The sequence below is a fragment of the Arvicanthis niloticus genome, chromosome 4 (genome assembly GCF_011762505.2).
Source record: "Arvicanthis niloticus isolate mArvNil1 chromosome 4, mArvNil1.pat.X, whole genome shotgun sequence".
Lineage (NCBI taxonomy): Eukaryota > Metazoa > Chordata > Mammalia > Rodentia > Muridae > Arvicanthis > Arvicanthis niloticus.
Window position 1 is genome coordinate 38649375 of NC_047661.1, and position 19355 is coordinate 38668729.

General features: G+C 43.8%; 1 protein-coding gene across 6 annotated transcripts in view; it reads left to right on the forward strand.

Moving 5' to 3' along the window:
• Positions 1 to 811: 811 nt before the first annotated feature.
• Dclk1 (doublecortin like kinase 1) overlaps positions 812 to 19355 on the forward strand; it is a 286458-nt gene continuing 267914 nt past the window's right edge. For 3 of the 6 annotated variants that reach the window (XM_034501435.2, XM_034501431.2, XM_034501437.2), the window contains exons 1-3: positions 954 to 1087; positions 5488 to 5883; positions 15404 to 15750. In XM_034501435.2, coding sequence (XP_034357326.1) covers positions 5508 to 5883; positions 15404 to 15750 — 723 coding nt within the window. In that variant the 5' untranslated portion in view covers positions 954 to 1087; positions 5488 to 5507. Of the gene's footprint in view, positions 1115 to 5487; positions 5884 to 15403; positions 15751 to 19355 lie in introns of all 6 variants that reach the window. The other 3 variants (XM_034501434.2, XM_034501432.2, XM_076932404.1) reach the window with 3 other exon arrangements.

A 19355-nucleotide genomic window follows, 5' to 3' on the forward strand; every position in this document is an offset into this window, starting at 1 on the left:
GGTGCATACTGAGCCATGCAAATATTTCAGAGATACCTGGGATGGGCTCCTAGTCCCCAGAATTGTATCCAAAGGACACTTTTATCCAGAGGAAGCTGTGAACATCTGGGTTCTGAGAACATTCTTGTTCGGGGAGGGAAGGCTTGTGTAAGCTTATGGGACTTTCCACCCTGACAGACTGCCAGCTTTGTAGCCAAGAGGCCTCCAACAGCAGTCTAAGTGTGGCCTTAAGTTATCAAAGGCTTATTGTGAAATAAAGCCCTAACCAGGAGGTCACCATCTCAACAATGACTCATGTCTTGGGGTCCATCACAGATGACGAGAGGAATGTGGCCCTTCCCAAGTAGAAGTACTGAGGATTACCTCACAGGTCTTAGTATGAAGGGTCCAGATCTGGTCCCTCAGGACAGTTCAGAAAAAGCAGTTTTGAAGGGCAATTCCATTGGCTTCCCTATTCCTGGGAAGGGCGTGTCGAACCATGATGCCAAATCAAAAGATATGGGGGGGGGGGGGTAGGGAGATTGGGAGGTGAGTTCCCCTGGTGTCCTTTGAGGAAGGTAACCTCAATACTGGTCCACCACTCTGCCCAGGACATGACCTGCTTCAGATCCATCTCTGTCCATATTCTTTCTCAGTTCCCTGAGCCACCCTCCAATCTGCTTCCATCCGCTGGCAAGTCCTTCTATGGACTGGGGTGGCTTTGGAGTGGAGGGGTGTCCAGGCAATTCAGATCATCAAGATCATTGCAGTCAGAAGCCTGGCCAGAGGGGGGAGGACCCTGGACTCAGCCACGGTGGGCGCGCCCTGCCAAGGAGGGCGGAGGGCGGAGCAGGAGAAGGAGGGAGAAGGGAGGGTATGTTAGCGAGTGAGACACAAGAAAAGCTTGCGCGCCACCGCCCTCCTCGGGAGAGAGGCTGGAGTGAGGCTGAGCGGAGAACCGCATTTCAATGAGGACCAGCTCCAGCGCATCGGTGCACTAGCGGCCGCAGCTTCCAGACGCTCGTGCTCAGCAGCCCCAGCCGCGCCCAGCCGGGCGAGGACAGCTCCAGCAGCCGGCTACAGACTACCCAGCCTCCACCCGCGACCGGTGCGTGCTTTGCCTGGGCTAGGGAAGGTGCGGGCAGGCCCCTTGGTGCTGTCTGACCGCAGCCCTGGGAGCCCTGGTCAGGGTGGACCCCACTGTGCGGCAGCCGCCCCGCCCGCCGTTCCTCGAAAGACCGCTGCCCTGGGCTGGCTAGTTTGGTCCGGCCAGGAGGCGTTGTATGCCCGCGGCCCCAGGGCTGCTGGCTCCTGCCTCTTTTGTCTGGTGCCACCGGCTTTAAATAGGGAGTCTGGCGGGCTGGGCCCTCCAGGCTTCCCATCGCCTTGTTGTTGGAGATAGAGAGCCACGGAGGAGCTGGGAGAGGCGCTTGTCATTGTCAGGACTGGCTGTGAAGCTAGGACCAAGTGGGCAAGGAAGGAGTGGCTGGGCCTGGCCTCTTATTGTGTGGATGCTTTCCCGAGTGCCCAGGAGGGTGGCATGTGCCTGGTGATGGGGACTGCAGTGTAGGCGTTGCAAGTACCTTTTTGCATGGTCTTAAGTTCCTCTGGGGACAGCCCGGCAGCCTCGTGTACAAATTAGTACCTGCAGTGCTAAAAGCATGCAGAGAGGAAAAGACATTTTCCTCCTAGAGGGAGCGCACACACAGCGCCGCATTGCCCCACAAAAGAGGCTGCTTTGGAAAACCAGGTTTGTGAGGCATCGCCACTGGATTTGGCAAGGAAATCCTTGTGGGTGAGAGAAGCAACAAGAAGGTTTCATTCAAACAGGGCTCCCTCTCTGACTGCACCTGTGAATGTGTGCCCAGGTTACTGTGCACGCGTGCTCAGCTGCCACACTGCAGGGTGTTCCGAAGGGGGCACGAGGGTGGGGGGTGGGGTGGGGACCGAGTCATGACTGTTCCTAAATATATCACCTTTCAATGGGAAAGGAAAGTAGGGCAGCATTTTAGGTATGGAATGTTTCATGAATGCAGGTTAGGAGGGATTTCACGAGAGGTTATATGTTAGGGAATTTAAAAGATGCTCACACATCCTGTGATATGCTGGCTTGGGGTGGTGCACACACTCAGGAGATACACATGCACGTCTTTTATTCCATGCCTCTCTATCCACCTGAATCCTAATCCAACTGCTGAAATAATGCCTTGGGATTTCCAGATGTGATAGCTGGATTTATGCTAGGTGTGTGTGTGTGTGTGTGTGTGTGTGTGTGTGTGTGTGTGTGTGTGTTTCTAAATTGCTGAAATGGGAGCTCATTCACAGAAAGGTGAATATAGATATTCCTCAGAATGGCGAGAAATGCCACAACGAGCAACGCTGCTTTTTCTGGCTTTGTAATATTTATAGAAGGAGTCTATTCCCTTCTCCACAAACATTTGTGGTCTCTGTGGCTGAGGGCTCTGATCACCTTCTTGGTGTCTACACTTGTATCCAGAGACTTCTAGCTACCCAGACTCTGTGAATGCTGGCCAAGTGTGTCCTAGCTAGCTTCCTCTGTAGGAAATGTGAACCTGTGGAAGCCAGGAGAATTTTCTCCTAGAGTTCTTGGTTCACATGTATGACTAAGACCCTGAAAGCTGAGCCAGCAGAGGCGAGGGGAGGGCACCTGTTTCCATTCCACACATGGTTTCCAGAAGACTAAAGTGTGCATGGCGGGTCTTGGCTTTCATTTGGCAGAATCTGTGGCTTTGAGAGCTATTTCACTCCGAGCATAGTTCTGCCATACTGGCACCATCACTGCCTGCTCACTGGTGGGAGTAGGCGATGCAATGCCTGCCCTGGGTGAACCTGTGACAAAAGGTTTTAGGTAGGTTTTTCTATCGTTTAGTGTGGATTCTTGATTCTAAAAGCATTGCCAGTTCGAACCGCTGCCAAGACTTTTTTTGCCTTTTGCCAATTGTGACCCACTGAAGACCCTTGGAACTTGATGTCCTCCATCTCTGGTCACACAGCTGCCACTCTTTGCTAGGTTTCTCTTTATTTCCTTTTTGCTTAAATCAACTTCGGAGGAAGCCCCTGGGAATGGAAGAATTGGCCAGCGCTTTTAAAAGGGAAACAAACACAATCAAAAGTCACCTTAGTATTTACTATTAAAATTCTGACAAGCTTAGTGTGTGAGCATAACATCACAATCTTCCACACCCCCTTCCTCACTCAACCTTTTTGAAGACTGACTACTTAACAAATATATGAACAAAGTAGGAGCAGATACCAATATCAGAGCAGAATTTTGGTTCTGTCACACAGCTATTACCCACAGGACTGGTCCCAGTGGTGACTATTTTGAAGTTATTTACTGAAAAACCAACCAAACCACTTCACAGCTAGTATAGCTCTTTTAAAGATGCAGAATTGGGGTTGCAATAGATTATTTATGAGGCACGAGAGACAGTTTTTCTGCTTGAAGTGAAGGCACTCTGAAGTCAAACTAAGGGTTTAAATTATACTATGCTTCCTCTGTGCTCTCAGGCCTCTCAGTGAACTTAACTACAGAAGAGAGGTGTCCGGTACAAAGTCTAGACAGCTGTGGCGGCTTCAAAACTCATGTTTCTCATAAGAACACAACCTAGTGTCACAGGGTTCAGGAGCAGGAACACTAACTTTGGAATCCCGGTAAATCAAATTTGAAAATCCAACTCCCTCTATTGTGACTTGGAGACTCTGGGTAAATCCCATTTGTCAGACCTAGCTTTGATGAGTCTAGCGGCCTTGTTGGAGCTATGTGAGTTTTAGATGAGGGTTCTCTTTGTGTCTTTCCTCATATGACTGATCATTGAACTGTTAAGTCATCCATATTGGTTTCTTTTACTTGATTCATTTCTGGAATGGTTTCTACAAGTTCTTTGTGATTTCGTGTGTGAATTTTCTTATTGGAAGTTTTAGATAAGTAACTATTAAGTTAGAGCTTTTTGAGACAGGGCCTTGTGTAGCCCAGGTTGGCCTTGAACTTACTATTTATGGCTGAGGATAGCCCCCATCATGCTCAGTTTATACAAATTTTAAATTAAATTGACTTTTCAACTGATAAGCCAACTTTACTCTCTCTCTCTCTCTCTCTCTCTCTCTCTCTCTCTCTCTCTCAACAGCTCAGGGGTCAGTTTGCTGAGGGTGAAGGAAAAGCACAAGAAGAAGCAGACATTTTGTTGAGTTTGGGTTGGGCTTCACATCAGTGACGCGGGAAGTAGCAGGAAGTTTGGTTCTTCCTTCAGATTTCTACCTCACGGATAGTCTGTTTCAGTGTGCCTGAAATTTTATCATGAAACATATACCCTTTGGACGGAGGCTTTCCAACTTTCCAGATTGTTGCGCTGAAACGCTGATATCCCTTCAGGGGTCATAGCTCCTTATCAGTATGCTTCTAGCAAGAGTGGGTTTATCCAATAAGAGGATGTCTTCCTTGCAAAAAGGGGTAGTAGATGATTCTGTTTCCCCTGGTTATCTCTGTGCCAAGGTCAGGAATAGAAGGCATGTTTTCTGTAAATAAATCAATACTCCTCATATGCAGGAGTCATTTGTATTAGTAGTGAATATGAATGATGAAGTATCTACTCGTCTCACTCCTGTTTGTAGCTGAGTCTTACGGGTGCCAATCAAGTAGATTTCTCAGGGTATACAGTTGGTACTAGGTCAGGTGTGTTCACCAGTCTTAACCACATCTTTTCCCCCTTCTACCTCCTTTCCTCCCCTTTTCGCATCTTACCCTTTCTCTCTTTCTCCCCTGACCATCTTTTTGTCATCCTTTCTTTTAATCCCATTTTATTACTGAGCACAAGCAAAGGGTTGAGATGAGATCACATTTTAGCATATGGGATACATGTTTATGGTCAAAGTCTTTCTTAAAAGTGCACAGAGCCTCCGGATTGATTTAATTCTCTTTCCACCTGGCCATAGAAGCTCACACACATTAAGGTGTCTACAGTCTGATCCCCCACTTCCCTCCACTCTTCATCCCTCCACCCCCTTACTTAGTATATGAAAACTCTTCTTCTTTTTAAAACTGCTTCTGGATCGGCACACTACCTGGGCACAGTTCACAGTGAGCTTTACAGTCAGGCAAAGCTAGGGTGTCGGGGTAGCAGAGGGTGTTTTCGGTTGAAATATCTTTCAACTATATTACTTAGGGAAATTTAAGAGAAAATATTCCAGGCCTCAGTTTCTCTACCTAAAAATAGGAAGGGTGACACCTTGAGAGGATGTGACTGCAGCCTGAGGGACGATAGGCAGACAATAGTGGGAGTTTCGGATAACCAAACCATGGTTGAGTAATAGGCCGTTACCACCGAGATCTGTTTTTTCCGATCCTTGCTTCTTCTTCTCTTCCTCCTCCTCATTCTCTCCCACTCCACAACCCAAATACATCACCAGTGTTTAAACTCAGCTGCTCTCAGAGTCTCTCAACCCACGATCTTCACGTAACCCGTCTGTATCTCTTTCTGGGGCTCGCAGGTTCCATACGCAAGCCAGTCATGTCGTTCGGCAGAGATGTGGAGTTGGAGCATTTTGATGAACGAGACAAGGCGCAGAGGTACAGCAGGGGGTCCCGTGTGAACGGCCTGCCCAGCCCCACACACAGCGCCCACTGCAGCTTCTACCGCACCCGCACACTGCAGACGCTCAGCTCTGAGAAGAAAGCCAAGAAGGTTCGATTCTACAGAAATGGCGACCGCTACTTCAAAGGAATTGTGTATGCCATCTCCCCAGACCGTTTCAGATCCTTCGAGGCCCTGCTGGCTGATTTGACCCGAACTCTCTCGGATAATGTGAATTTGCCCCAGGGGGTGAGAACCATCTATACCATAGATGGACTCAAGAAGATCTCCAGCCTGGATCAGCTGGTAGAAGGTAAGCCTTTGAGAACCTCTCGGGACCCTGCAGGCAAACAAGGGTCACTGTGGGTCACTTGTCTTTTGGTCCATGGCTAGGAGCTTATACTGTTTAACATGTTTAAATTTCCTGTTATGTAAAAATGAAAAGAAAGTGAATGGTAGTCAGTCAGTAGCCCTTAAATATGGCAGGCAGAAGGAAAAGATATCAAATCTCAGAGTGTTCTGTCTGCTTTCTCAAACCCACGTCCTATTCATCTTAAAAGCTCACTTTTGTGTGTCTTCAGTTGTGTAGCTCAGAGTTCAGGGGTGTTTCTAGGCTCCAACTGAGATTTGGACCATAATGTCCAAAAGGTCTTGAACCAAGGATATGAAATTTTAGAGTGGAAAGTGAATTTGGGAAGATTAAAAACAACAACAACAACAACAACAACAACAACAACAACAACAAAACCACATTTATTTTATCATTGGGGACCTGAGATCAGAAAACTCAAATAATATGTCTATGGTTGTATAGTAAGTTAGTGGTGACCACTGGACCAAAAATGGGGTTGTCTGACAATTCTTCCCACTGAGTGCCTCTTGGGGGGGGGGGTTGTTGTCTTCCTGGGGGCATTCAAGAACAGGAGGAAATTAGTCTGTTTGTATTATTTTAAAATCCAGTTCATGCTAACAGATAATCTGTTGTGGACATTTGATGTGAACACAGTACAGTTTTGTTCCAGGGACAAACCTTGGTTCTTTGTAAATGAGACATTGCCTGGTTCTTGTTCATGTTTTCCTTGGCTTGTCGTCATTTGAACACAGCACGAAATCTTTCTCTGCCATAGGAATCACAACTATTTTAATGACTTTGGGTGCAATAACTGGTGTCAAGTATTCCTAAACTTCCATTGGAAAAGTCTCCCTGAGCTTGCGTTTTGAAGGCGAGGACGAAGTTGGTGGCACAGCTGTCAAAACGCATGTAGCCTAATGTCACTCGGATTTCATCTCTCTTCCTGCGGGACTTGGCTGGCCCCCAGTGTCCAGCTGTGTCTCGGGCTTGTATAGGTAGCAGGGAGCATCATATCCTGTTCGATTGGAGTCCAGGTTTACAGTCGCACGGCTGCACACAGGCAGAGCCCCCTTGTCTTCCTCTATAGTTGGCTGGAGCTTGTGTGTGATTTCCCCCCACCCACTGCTTTCCCCTGGTCCCTTGGCAGGAGTGCCAGTCCAGGCACAGTGGGACTGGACTCTAGCTGGTGCCGAGCTGCCTGAGCTGTGTGTGTTTACTTTTCGGGAATTCACATCTCTTTGGTGGCCTGTCGCCCTGCCAAGACGCCGGTAGCCTTGGCTCTTTTCCTTCTATTCAGAGGTCTAGTACTTCCAGCAAATTAAAGGGAAAGAGTGACATGAAGCCTTTTTGTGTCAACTTTGATTCTTGTGCCACGTCCTTTATATGACCTTGGTAAATACAAGGGAAAGTAAAACGTTTGGTGGTGTTTTCCAAGGGCTCTGTGGCAAGATCAGATGAAGATGAATCAGGTATCTGACCAGTGAACAAGGCATCCTGTGTGGGGTAATCGTGTTGTAGAAAAACGTGCTCAGATCACAGCACGTCCTCAGACAGCTGGGGATTGATGCCTCGTCCTATCCTAGAGCCACCCATGTGATATTGTGAAGACAGGGCTACTTCTGCTTTTTCCACTCAAAATTTATCTGCACTCACCATTCCCATTGATCAAAGAGTGGCCATGGGAAGAGGCTGATGCTAGCACTGCCTTCCTAGCAATGGTATGGCTGGTCAGCACCTCTCCTCACCCTCCTGTTCATTTTACCACAATATAATGCCTGCTCCAAGCTCTTGTTGTCTTGGTTGAAGACAGTTATGATGGCTGAAGCGACTAAGTGTGTGTTCAGCCCTCAGAGCCCCGTTGAGTGTGTGAGTCCCTGTGGTTTTCACAGTGATCCTGAGAGGGCAAAATTACACAGCAGAAAGTGGTAGAGGTAGGATTTGAACCCAGTAAGGCAGTTGCTAAGATGCGTGAATTTAGGTCCTACAAAAGACACCTTTGTGTTTGTTTCAATGCGTTGTCTTCTGATATACTGGGAAGGCAGGCATTCTAGTACATATTTATTTAGAAACCACTATTCCTATCCTTGATAGTGGATCTCAATGAAATATTTTTTGCTCTACTATTTCTTAGAAAACAAATGTTTTTGTTTTTACAAATGTTTTTATGATTCACTTACTTCTAAAAATGGAAACTGCTGATCTCAGACACACAGTCTGAGGTTTGTGACTGAGATGTGTGACACACACATTTATTTTATAGGTACGAGTGTTTTGTGTACATGTATGTGTGTGTACCATGTGTTCAGTGCCTGCAGAGATCAGAAGAGGGTGTTGGACCCTCTGAAACTGGAGTTAGAGATGGTGTGAGACACCATGTGGGTGCTGGGAACTGAACTTGGGTCCTCTGGAAGAGCATCAAGTGCTCTTAACCACGAGCTAACTTTACAGCTCCCAAAATCCTCTTTTGATCTTCCCTCAATACTGTTCTCCCCCAACATAAAGCGATTCCTGATGGAATATTCTGATGTTAAAAATTGTTTAAACATTTTCTTTTTAATACACCCTTTTTTTTCTGGTTGAATGTTATCTTTGGTGCATGTGGGAGCCTACATTTTTTTCTTTTTTAATTTCCAGTTAAAACTCTTTTTTTTTTCTATTTCTTAACACTGACAATCAGCATGCAGCTGCACTTAGTGTTTAAATAGCTGGAAATTCATTGGTATTTGCTTTCTTGTCTATTACATTTTTGCTTAGCCCATTAAGATGCAAGATGTGGCTTCATCCTCATGAGACCCACATCCCTCACTTTACACACTAATTTATGCGAACACCAGTCCATGATATCAGCTTCCCATTTCCCCTCCCAGTACGACAGTGTTGGAGTTTTAATTTAAACCTCTTTAGTCAATGCAATGACAAGTGTGTTTGGCTTACAATTATTATTTTTTTTTTTAAAGTTTGTTCTTTCTCACTTGATCTTGGGCTAAAAATTCCAAGTAACTATGACAAATGTGGGCTTTATTTATAAATGCTACAGGGCACTTTCTGTTTTATTATTAGACTCTGATCATTATGCAGAAGCATGCCCGAGGCACACCGATAGAGCAGTTCTGAGCTCGAATTATGTAACAAGTGAGTGTGTGTTTGTGCAAACAAGTGAATATATGTCTGTATCAGCATGTATACATGCGAGCATGCTAACACATGTGTACTTAAGAGTATTAAAGGTGACATTCTCAAGGATTTGCTTTCGATATGTCTTGGCATGTATTCACAAATCATGGTGGTCAGTAAGGACAGCTGTACTGTAGCCTTGCCTCTGTAGTGGCTCACCTTGGGTGTGGCCTCCTTTTCCAGTTTTGAGACATTTCAATTCTACTTTAGGGATACAGCTGTTGCAGATAAATTAGAGCACCACACTCAGATCCTTCAAACTCTTAGGAGAGATGCAACAGGGTCCTGAGCAATGGCTGGCTGATTCCTCCCCTGTATTTGTGTCTGTGAGGCGGGCATGAGAGGTCAGAGCCTTTCCTTCTCAGGGTGCAAATGACACAGATATCTAGTACCTGGATATCAGTAAGTGGGGTGCACAGCAGGTCAGCTCTGTTAGAAACAGTGGAATCTGCCTCTTCCTCCCTTCCCACTCCTGTCTTGGCCTCTCATCAGTCTTTTCAGAAGTTGCCTAACTCCAGAGCTGTAGAAAGCTCTGTCCAATGAACTGAATTTCACCCCACAGTTAAGTGATTTCTCTTCTGTCTTGATTTCTGCTTGCCTGACTCTCAGCATGGATTTCTTTCTAACTTGGTGTAGCTTCTTCTCTTTCTGTAACTCATTTACTTTCATTTGATCTGTCTCTGTCTCTGTTTCTCTCTCTCTCTCTCTCTCTCTCTCTCTCATCAAAAATTTAAAAATTAATGTCTGTAAAGCTCTAAAGCAGGCTTTCCATAAAAGCCCCAGAGGCAAATTATTCCTTGGTGTTGCCAACAAATTACAATCTACATGTAGTCAACCTGGAATGGTAACTCTGTGTTTGTCTGGTTCTGCACCCTGCTTTCCACTTAACATTATTTCCTTGGAGACCCTTTCCTATGAGTAACATTCAGAGAAAGTATGTCCTCTCTGTTTACTGCACAGCATTCCTCATAGGAATAGACCTTAATTCACTTATCCAGTCTGCTCTTGGGGAGATTTTAGGATGTGTGCAACCCCTTGCTGTTACAAATAAGCTTGCAGTGAGCACACTTGGATTTGCTGTCTATTCATGTTACCGGTTATTTTTAGGATATTCACAGGAAACAGCTGGGTGAAGGTAGAAGAGTATTGGAGAATTTTCATTCACTATGGTGGTTCCAGTTTACACCCTGCCACCTTCAAGGAGACAATGCTATCATATGGTTTGCCATTTGCCAACCCATCAAGAGAATATTTCTATCCTATTGTGGTTTTAATTTCCATCATTTCATGGGTTTACTTTACTTTGTAACTTTTGTATTTTTCTGTCACATTGGCATCATCCTTACTGACAGGATCTACTTTTTAAAGTATCATTCCTTTGTTTTAATGAATGAACTTTTTCTATATTCATCTTAATCTACTGACTTTGTGGATTGTGTTTTTGGTCATGCAAATTTATACAAAAAATTATATAATTAAATACACGAGTCTTTCAATTTATGGCTTTATTTTCATGCCTGCTGTGTGCTGTGTGCTATGTGCTCTGAGGTCAAAAAGCGATTTCTCCTTACTTTCTTGTTGCATTTTTATTAAAGCATTTTTAATTGAGAGAATATTGATATAGCACATAAATTGAGGACTAGATTTTACTTTTTAAATCAAATCATTTGTATAAATTACAAATATTTCATGTAGAAATTAACTTGGCCTCACAGAAGTATCACAAGATGGATGCCTTGTTTTCCTCTTGACCAGCTTCCATAGAAGAAGGTCTACAACCTAATACAACGTGCAGAGGCACAGGACATAGCGGCACAGAAACTGAGTCTCATCAGTTTCCCCACAGAGATTGGGAATTTTGTTGTTGTTATTCAACCAGACATTGTATTCAGCTGCCACATCTGTTACCTCTGTCAAGCAGTGACAATTCTTAAGTTTCGAATACTGTTCTATTAGCATGCAGAATGCCTGAAGCTCAGTTTGTTATTGAGTGTTTAATGTAAGGATTCCACAGAATTAACTTTACATCATCCTGAGGGTCTTATTTCACAGAAATGTTCTGACACAGGTCTTACCCAGAGTTAGCCACTTAAGGTGAATAATTTTTTAATTTATTTTTTATTGGATTTTTTTCAATTTATCTTTCAAGTGTTATCTCCTTTCCCGGTCCCCCCACCGCCACCCCCGAAGCCTACTATCCAGTCCCCTATTTCCCTGCTTCTATGAGGATGTTCCCCTACCCACCCTCTCTCACCTCCCTGCCCTCAAATTCCCCTACACTAGGACATCGAGCCTTCACATGACCAAAGGCCTCTCCTCATTGAGGCCCAACTAGGCCATCCTCTACTACATATGCAACTGGAGCCATAGGTCCCTCCACGTGTACTCCTTGGTTGGTGGTTTAGTCCCTGGGAGCTCTGGAGGCTCTGGTTGGTTGATAGTATTGTTTTTTCTATGGGGTTGCAAACCCCTTTCAGCTCCTTCAGTCCTTTCTCTAACTCCTTTATTGGGGACCCTGTGCTCAGTCCAATGGTTGGCTGTGAGCATCTGCCTCTGTATTTGTCAGGCTCTGGCAGAGCCTTTGGAGACAGCTATGTCAGACTCCTGTCAGCATGTACTTCTTCGCATCCACAGTAGTGTCTGGGTTTGTCGACTGTGTATGGGATGGATCCCCAGGTGGGGCAGTCTTTGGATGGCCTTTCCTTCAGTCTCTGCTCCACACTTTGACTTTATATTTGCTCCCATGAGTAGTTTGTTCCCCTTTCTAAGAAGCACTGAAGTACCCATACTTTGGTCTTCCTTCTTGAGCTTCATGTGGTCTGTGAATTGTACCTTGGGTATTCTGAGCTTTTGGGTTAATATCCACTTATCAGTGAGTGCATACCATGTGTGTCCTTTTGTGATTGGGTTACCTCACTCAGGTTGATATTTTCTAGTTCCATCCATTTGCCCAAGAATTTCATGAGTTCATTGTTTTTAATAGCTGAGTAGTACTTCATTCTATAAATGTACCACATTTTTCTGTATCCATTCCTCTGTTGAAGGACATCTGGGTTCTTTCCAGCTTCTGGCTATTATAAATAAGGCTGCTATGAATATAGTGGAGCATGTGTCCTTGTTATATGTTGGAACATCTTTTGGGTATATGCCCAGGAGTGGTATAGCTGGGTCCTCAGGTAATGTTATGTCCAATTTTCTGAGGAACCGCCAGACTGATTTCCAGAGTGGTTGCACCATCTTGCAATCCCACCAACAATGGAGGAGTGTTCCTCTTTCTCCATATCCTCTACAGCATCTACTATCACCTGGGTTTTTGATCTTAGCCATTTTGACTGGTGTGAGGTGGAATCTCAGGGTTGTTTTGATTTGCATTTCCCTGATTATTAAGAATGTTGAACATTTCTTCAGGTGCTTCTCGGCCATTTGGTATTCCTCAGTTGAGAAATTTTTGTTTAGCTCTGTACCTCATTTTTAATAGGGTTATTTGATTATCTGGAGTCTAACTTCTTGAGTTGTCTGTATATATTGGATATTATCTCTCTATCAGATGTAGGATTGGTAAAGATCTTTTCCCAATCTGCCGGTTGCCGTTTTGTCCTATTGACAGTGTCCTTTGTCTTACAGAATTAAGGTGAATCTTTATTTCAAAGTTACTGTCTTCCTTTTGGCCATGAGTGAGTCTTGTAGAAGAACCTTGAGTCCTTGTAGACGTAATGTCTCTCCTTGAGCTGCTGCTATGCATCTGGGTATTTATCAATAGATCTGTAGTAATTATTGCTGTGATGTCATATTTACAAATTTCTATTTTGCCTGACACACTTTAGATATGCTGCCCTCCCTCCATTTTCCTGCCTCTGGATCATGTTCTTACTAGCTCTCATTATTTTAAGGCCACTATTAAATAATGACCCGTCTCTTTAAATCAGCCTTCTCCTTTGCACTCTTAGCTGCCTGGGTATACTCAGCTGAAATGAACGCTTAGTCTCTTCAAACTTCCAAGGGCAAGTGTGAAATCCTCTCTGCCACTGTCTAGAATTTATCTTCTATTAACAATTTTACTGAGTGGTGTCACCACCTGCTAGCTTACTAATATTTGTGAATTCTCAAAAGGCCTACGTTGAAACTTAACCACTGACAAGGATGGTGTTAAAAGACAGAAAGTTTGGTGACTGGGTCATGAGGATGGACTCACAAATGGGAGCAGGTGCTGGGTGAAAGAGGCCTAGGAGAAGTGTCTTACCCAATCTCTCCCATGAAGACACAGCAGGATGGTGCCATTTGCAAGGGAGGGGCCTCCCAAGTTTAGCAGAGTTTCAGTCTGGGACTGCCATCTTTCTAAATCCCCAAGAAAAAATGCTTGGCATTTATAAACTACCTGGTCCATGGCACTCTCACCTAGCGGCTCGAATGGAATAAGATGCATTTAATTTAACTTCATCTGTGTCTTCTTGTCCTTTTATCTTTTGAAGCCAAGATGACACCAAACCTCCCTCATTAGTTTTGTTTGGGGCATTTGTTCATTCTCTCTCTCTCTCTCTCTCTCTCTCTCTCTCTCTCTCTCTCTCTCTTTCATGAAAGGTTCCAAGACTTCCATACTGTTGAGTAATAATGCCACCTGTACTTAGGACTGAAAGTGAAATACATACCTCTATAGTAAACATTGGAGAAAAATTTGAACAATGGGGAATAGAAGCAAAGCTGCCTCATCTTACTCCAACTTAACTGCAATTCGTATTTTTTTCTGTCCCGGATTGGTTTTCTGTTATAAACACCATGATAAAAAAGCAAACTGGGGAGGGAAGGATTTATTTCAGCTTACATCGTGTAGTCCACCATGTAAGGAAGTCAGGGCAGGAACTCAGGGAAGGAACCTGGAGGCAGGAACTGAAGCAGAGGCCATGGAGGAATCCTGCTTACTAGCTTGTTCCTGTGGCTTGTTCAGTTCTCTTTCCACTATAACCCAGGAACACCTGCCCAGAGGTGATACCACCCACAGGGGCTGAGCCCTCGAAAATCAATCATCAATCAGAAAACCCCTCTATAGACTGGCTTATAGGCCAACCTGATGGAGACATTTTCTCAATCAAGGTTCTTCTTCGCAAACAATTCTAGTTTGTGTTAGGGTGACAAACAAAGAAAAATCTAACAAGAATAGCTTCTCTTCGATCTCAGACTCAAACAGGTGTTCACCTCAGGGCACATGTAGATACACAGAATCATGGGTAAGAGCACACACTCTGGAGTCAGACCAACCACTGTTTGAATCTTGGTTTTATCCTTATTAGTCATGTGATCTTGAGCAAGCTACCTAGGTCATTATGCCTCAGCGTGCCCTTCAGAGAGAGGCATGTTAACATTGGGCTCACGGGCTATGGTGGGGATTGCAGGTGAGTTAGCATGCATCAGATGGCTTGTCTGCTGTATGGCTGACTTACTGTTTTAAATTGTCTCAAGCTTACTGCATAGTTACAAGTAAAGCTGCCTCTGGCCACTTGTAGAACAACTGTACATTTGAGATATTTTCATCTCCACTGTCTATTGGGGAGGTACTAAAACAAACCCAGACCTATGTACTGTGTACATGCTGGGAACATGCTCTCTCACCAAGCTGCAGTTCCAGACTTTCTAATTTTGACCTCCACAGAAGCTCAGTGAAGTTTCATTGAGTAAACCATTACCCTGAAATCTAAGGGACTGGTCCAAGGTCACAAGCTTACATAGCAGTCTTAAGCCTGAATTTCCACATAGCTCTTCCCACTGATAAATTCATGATCTTTCAACAAACCTTGAAAAACACCCTGTCACAGCATCATATATGTGTATGCATATGCATTTGTATATATGTGTGCATAGATATGTGCTTCTATGTATGTGTGTAGAAGCTGTGTACTGACTCATTTTTAGTTTTCAAATTATCTCAGTGCTTCTAATGAATGTGCTTCTAAATTTGAAGTTTGCTGAAAATTTAAATGCCCTTAAATACCAAAAGATAATCTCAATTTTGAATTCTAGTTATTTTTCTTTCAGAAGCTGATTCATATCTGTCGGTGTTTCTATCAGCAAAGGGAGAGAAATGTTTTTGTTTTTGTTTTCCCTCCCAAGATGCCAGTCTGTATCAAAAGAAAGATATTAGAAGTGAGAAATAGTGGGATTTGTTTTTAGTTCATTCTCAATCATCCTTCCATTGATTCGAAGGTTATAAGCAATTCTTGACTCTACATAGAAGATGAGAAATGAAAGACTGAATGTGGGGGAAGGAAACGGGTTCTCGTGGATGCAAATGTGAAGTTCTCTCTCTCTTTCTCAGGTGAAAGCTATGTCTGCGGCTCCATCGAGCCCTTTAAGAAGCTGGAGTACACCAAGAACGTGAACCCCAACTGGTCAGTGAATGTCAAGACCACCTCAGCCTCCCGGGCAGTGTCTTCTCTGGCCACTGCCAAGGGGGGGCCTTCAGAGGTCCGAGAGAATAAGGATTTCATTCGACCCAAGCTGGTCACCATCATCCGAAGTGGGGTGAAGCCACGGAAGGCTGTCAGAATCCTGCTGAACAAGAAGACGGCTCACTCCTTTGAGCAGGTTCTCACTGACATTACCGATGCTATCAAGCTGGACTCGGGTGTGGTGAAGCGCCTGTACACCTTGGATGGGAAGCAGGTAAGAGCAGAGCGTGAAGACTCTGATTTTACGGGCAAGAGCCAGGAAATTGGGAGTAGAGGCACACAGTGTGGACCTTAAGCACGTTTTGTTGGTTGTAGAAGGGACTGGGTCATCTAGTCATCAACAAACACTTGTTGATCTGAGGCTAGTTGAATGTTGGTACCAGACAGAATTAATCATCATAATAAAGAGAAAACGCAGACAGGAGATGTCTTTGAAGTGTAAATCATTATTTTTATTATTTCAGTAGTTATTTGCTTAGCATAGTAGTGCTGTTCTGTCTTCTGTTTTCAAATTCCACCTATGTCCTTTAAGGCCTGTAAGAGCCTTGAAGCTGACTAAGATGCCCAGAGAAACTGAGGCTGATGGGGAAAAATGGAAATCATTTGTTGAGCTAAATCACAATTTATGATTCTATGTCTCAGAAATGTTCATTAGTCAGCTTAAATTGAATTGTAGAGATTTTTTAAAAAAAAAATCTTTCACCTGGGCTACTTTAGGATTTGTCAGGACACGGATGTGGAGCTGAAGGAAAACTCCACACTGTTCACATGCACGGTGTGTGTGCTGCTCATTCGGGGTCTAATTCTGCCTTTTTGTTTATGTTGATCATTTTCATCATTGATACCTTTGCTTGAAATGCATGTTTTTGCAATACATTTTATTAGTATTTAAGAATTTCATGCAATATATTTTGATCATATTCATCTTCTACTACTTCCTTTAGCGTCTCCCAGATCCACCTCCACCTCCTCATCCCCTCTCAATTTCATGTGCCTTATTTATTTTTTTTAAATAACTCACTGAATTCAATGTATGCTGCTTCTATAGTTAAGAGTGTGGAATCACCCACTGAAGCGTGGTCAACTTCCCGGAGGCCTCTTACCTGTAAACCATCTCACTTCTCCAGAAACCCTCCCTGAAACGCAGTTTTTAATGTGGTTCTTTTGAAGAGCTTTTTATAATTTGAAGGCAATTTGAAGAAGTTGCATGATTTAGCTCATCTTAAAATCTAAGCTAGATTCATAATGAAGAGACTTGTTGTATCAAGTAGAACTCTCATGAAAGTTCCTAAAGGCTAACACAACCAAATTTATATATGAATGAGAATAGATGCTAACACTATAAGACGTGTCAGTCATGAAGAATCACTCTCCCAGGGATCCATTTAAATGTCCTAACTTATTAAAATTCATTAGGAACAAAGGGGTGTGCCCATTGTCTGAGGGTATTGACCATCTTCTGCTTGTCTCATAAAACTTGCATGTAGATAAGGATTTGTGGGGTAATAGTCTCCGTCTTACAGGTCTGAGAGCCCTGAATGGCATCTGTGTAGCAGTAGACAGCAAGTCCACCATGGGATTGTGAATTATGGTGGCAGCAAAGAGATGAACAACACATTTAGGCATTTCAGCCCATTGCAGGTTGTACAAACATCCTGCAGTTCTGGATTTTTTCTGAGCTGATTTTTTCAAGATGGGCATTTACCTGTTTTCAGAAAAAAAAGTAAAATTCTAAGACAAAAAAAATACATTTGTACTAAGTGGAATGGGGGAACTATGTGGATAGAGGAAGGGGACCAGCAGTGGCTGGCACAGGGGACACAGGTAGGCAGCAGGGGACAGGCAGGAAAGAGGACAAAGTGAGGAATGAGACTAGCTAAGAAAGCTGTAACAAAGCCTCTTACTTTGTATGTTAATTTAACTAATTCAAAAGAATTTAGAATTATTTATGAGTGTTCCTCCCCTCTTCTCCATTCCCCCTTCCCTCCCCTCCTCTTCTTCTTCTCATTTAGAATTTGGGGTACTCAAAATACTAAGTCACCAAGGCAGGGGCCACCACTTCAACCAATCCTTGTAGCAACTAATCATTTACTTTCCTGAGTCGATAGAATATTCTCAACTGTTTCCTCTTTTCTGAATTCCCCTAATGTCCACATTTCACGGCGGCTGTGTTTCCTATGGACCAACATAAGATATCAATGTGAATAATTCAGTACAATTGGAAGCAATCCAATGCTCAACACACAAAGACTGGGATTCAAATCTTGGTTTTGAGGCAGATGAATTCTGAAAACACGTGGCTGAGCTTCATCATACTCACCAAGAAGACATGGCTTTGATTAGTCTTATGTTGTAGATCACTTATGGTTTCAGCCCCTGACAGTGTATGTGACAGAATTGCTGAAGCATAATAGGTATAACAGGTTTACGGAGCATTATTCTAAGCATACGGCATGTGTGAGCATGTTTAATCCCTGCAGCAGTTGGATTCTTGTTCTTTCTAAATAGAGAAGTGTACAAAGACATATTTGTTAAACACGTTAAAAACATGCTTATAGACAGCAATAGTGGAGTTGGAATTTGAGCTGATGACACTCGAGGGCTTCTGCTGGCAATCGTTCTATCAGGGCAGAACAGGTCAGAGCATGGGATACCTGCAAAACTATTGAGAAAATGTTGAAATGGAGTGGTGGCAGACAGCTTCCCATCATCCCAAAGAGAATGCTGATATAAAGTATAAAGGGAAAAGTATTTTGACCCACAGGTTTACAGGTGTTAATGACCAGGTTGTCCATTCCTCAGGGCCAGTAGCAAGGCAGGAGGACTCTGTGGTAGGAACTCGGGCAGGTGAGCAAAGACATTCATCTCAAATCCAGGAAGTGATGTGAAAAGGGTCACGAAGGGCCCGAAGTCCTCTTCTAGGGTATATCTCCAATAACCTAAAGACTTCCAATGAAGATCTACTTCTTAATGGTTGAACCACCTGCGCGTGAAACCAGCCTGGGACAGAAGCCATTAAGAAACAGGCCTGGGGGGGGGGGGGGTTGTGTTCAAGATCTAAACTATAATGGAAGCATTTTCCCCAAGGAATCTCATTTGAATGTTTTCAGGATAGGGATGGATAGATGGATGGATGGGTGGATGGATGGATGGATGGATGGATGGATGGATGGATGGATGCAAGACAGACAGATAGGTAGACATTTAATCAAGATAGATGGTAAATCATACCCACAGCAGCTATACTGACGACTGGAGTTGACTATATTTTTGTGAAGCACAGTTTCCTGTGCAGAAGAATTAGATGACAGAGTCAAAGAGCATGAAGAATATTTGCTTGAATTCCCAGTAGGAAAAAAAGTCCTTTTTCATGGACTCCAGGAGCTCTTTTTAATCATTTCCCTTCTAAAAGGAAATCTGCCCAATAACTAGTTTGCTCAGGTAGAATGTTTGGACAGTTCTGGCAGAGACTGAGGTTGGGTAAGCCTCTGAGAAGCAGCTGGTTTTTCTCAAGCCTTCCTATGTAGTGACACTCAGTGTGTGATAACGTTATCTTAACTCTGTGCCTTATAGTTAGGTTTCTATAGCTGTGACAACCATGACCAAAAGCAACTTGGGAGGAAAGGATTTATTTGTTACATATGACTCAATTGTCACACTCCACTCCTGAGGGAATTCAGGGCAGAAACCCAAGGAAGAAAGCTGGAGAAAGGAATTGAAGCAGAAGCCATAAGGGGTGGTGCTTACGGGCCTGGTCCTCATGGCTTGCTCATCTTGCTTTTCTCATACCACTGCTCCAGGAATACCTGTCCAGGGGTG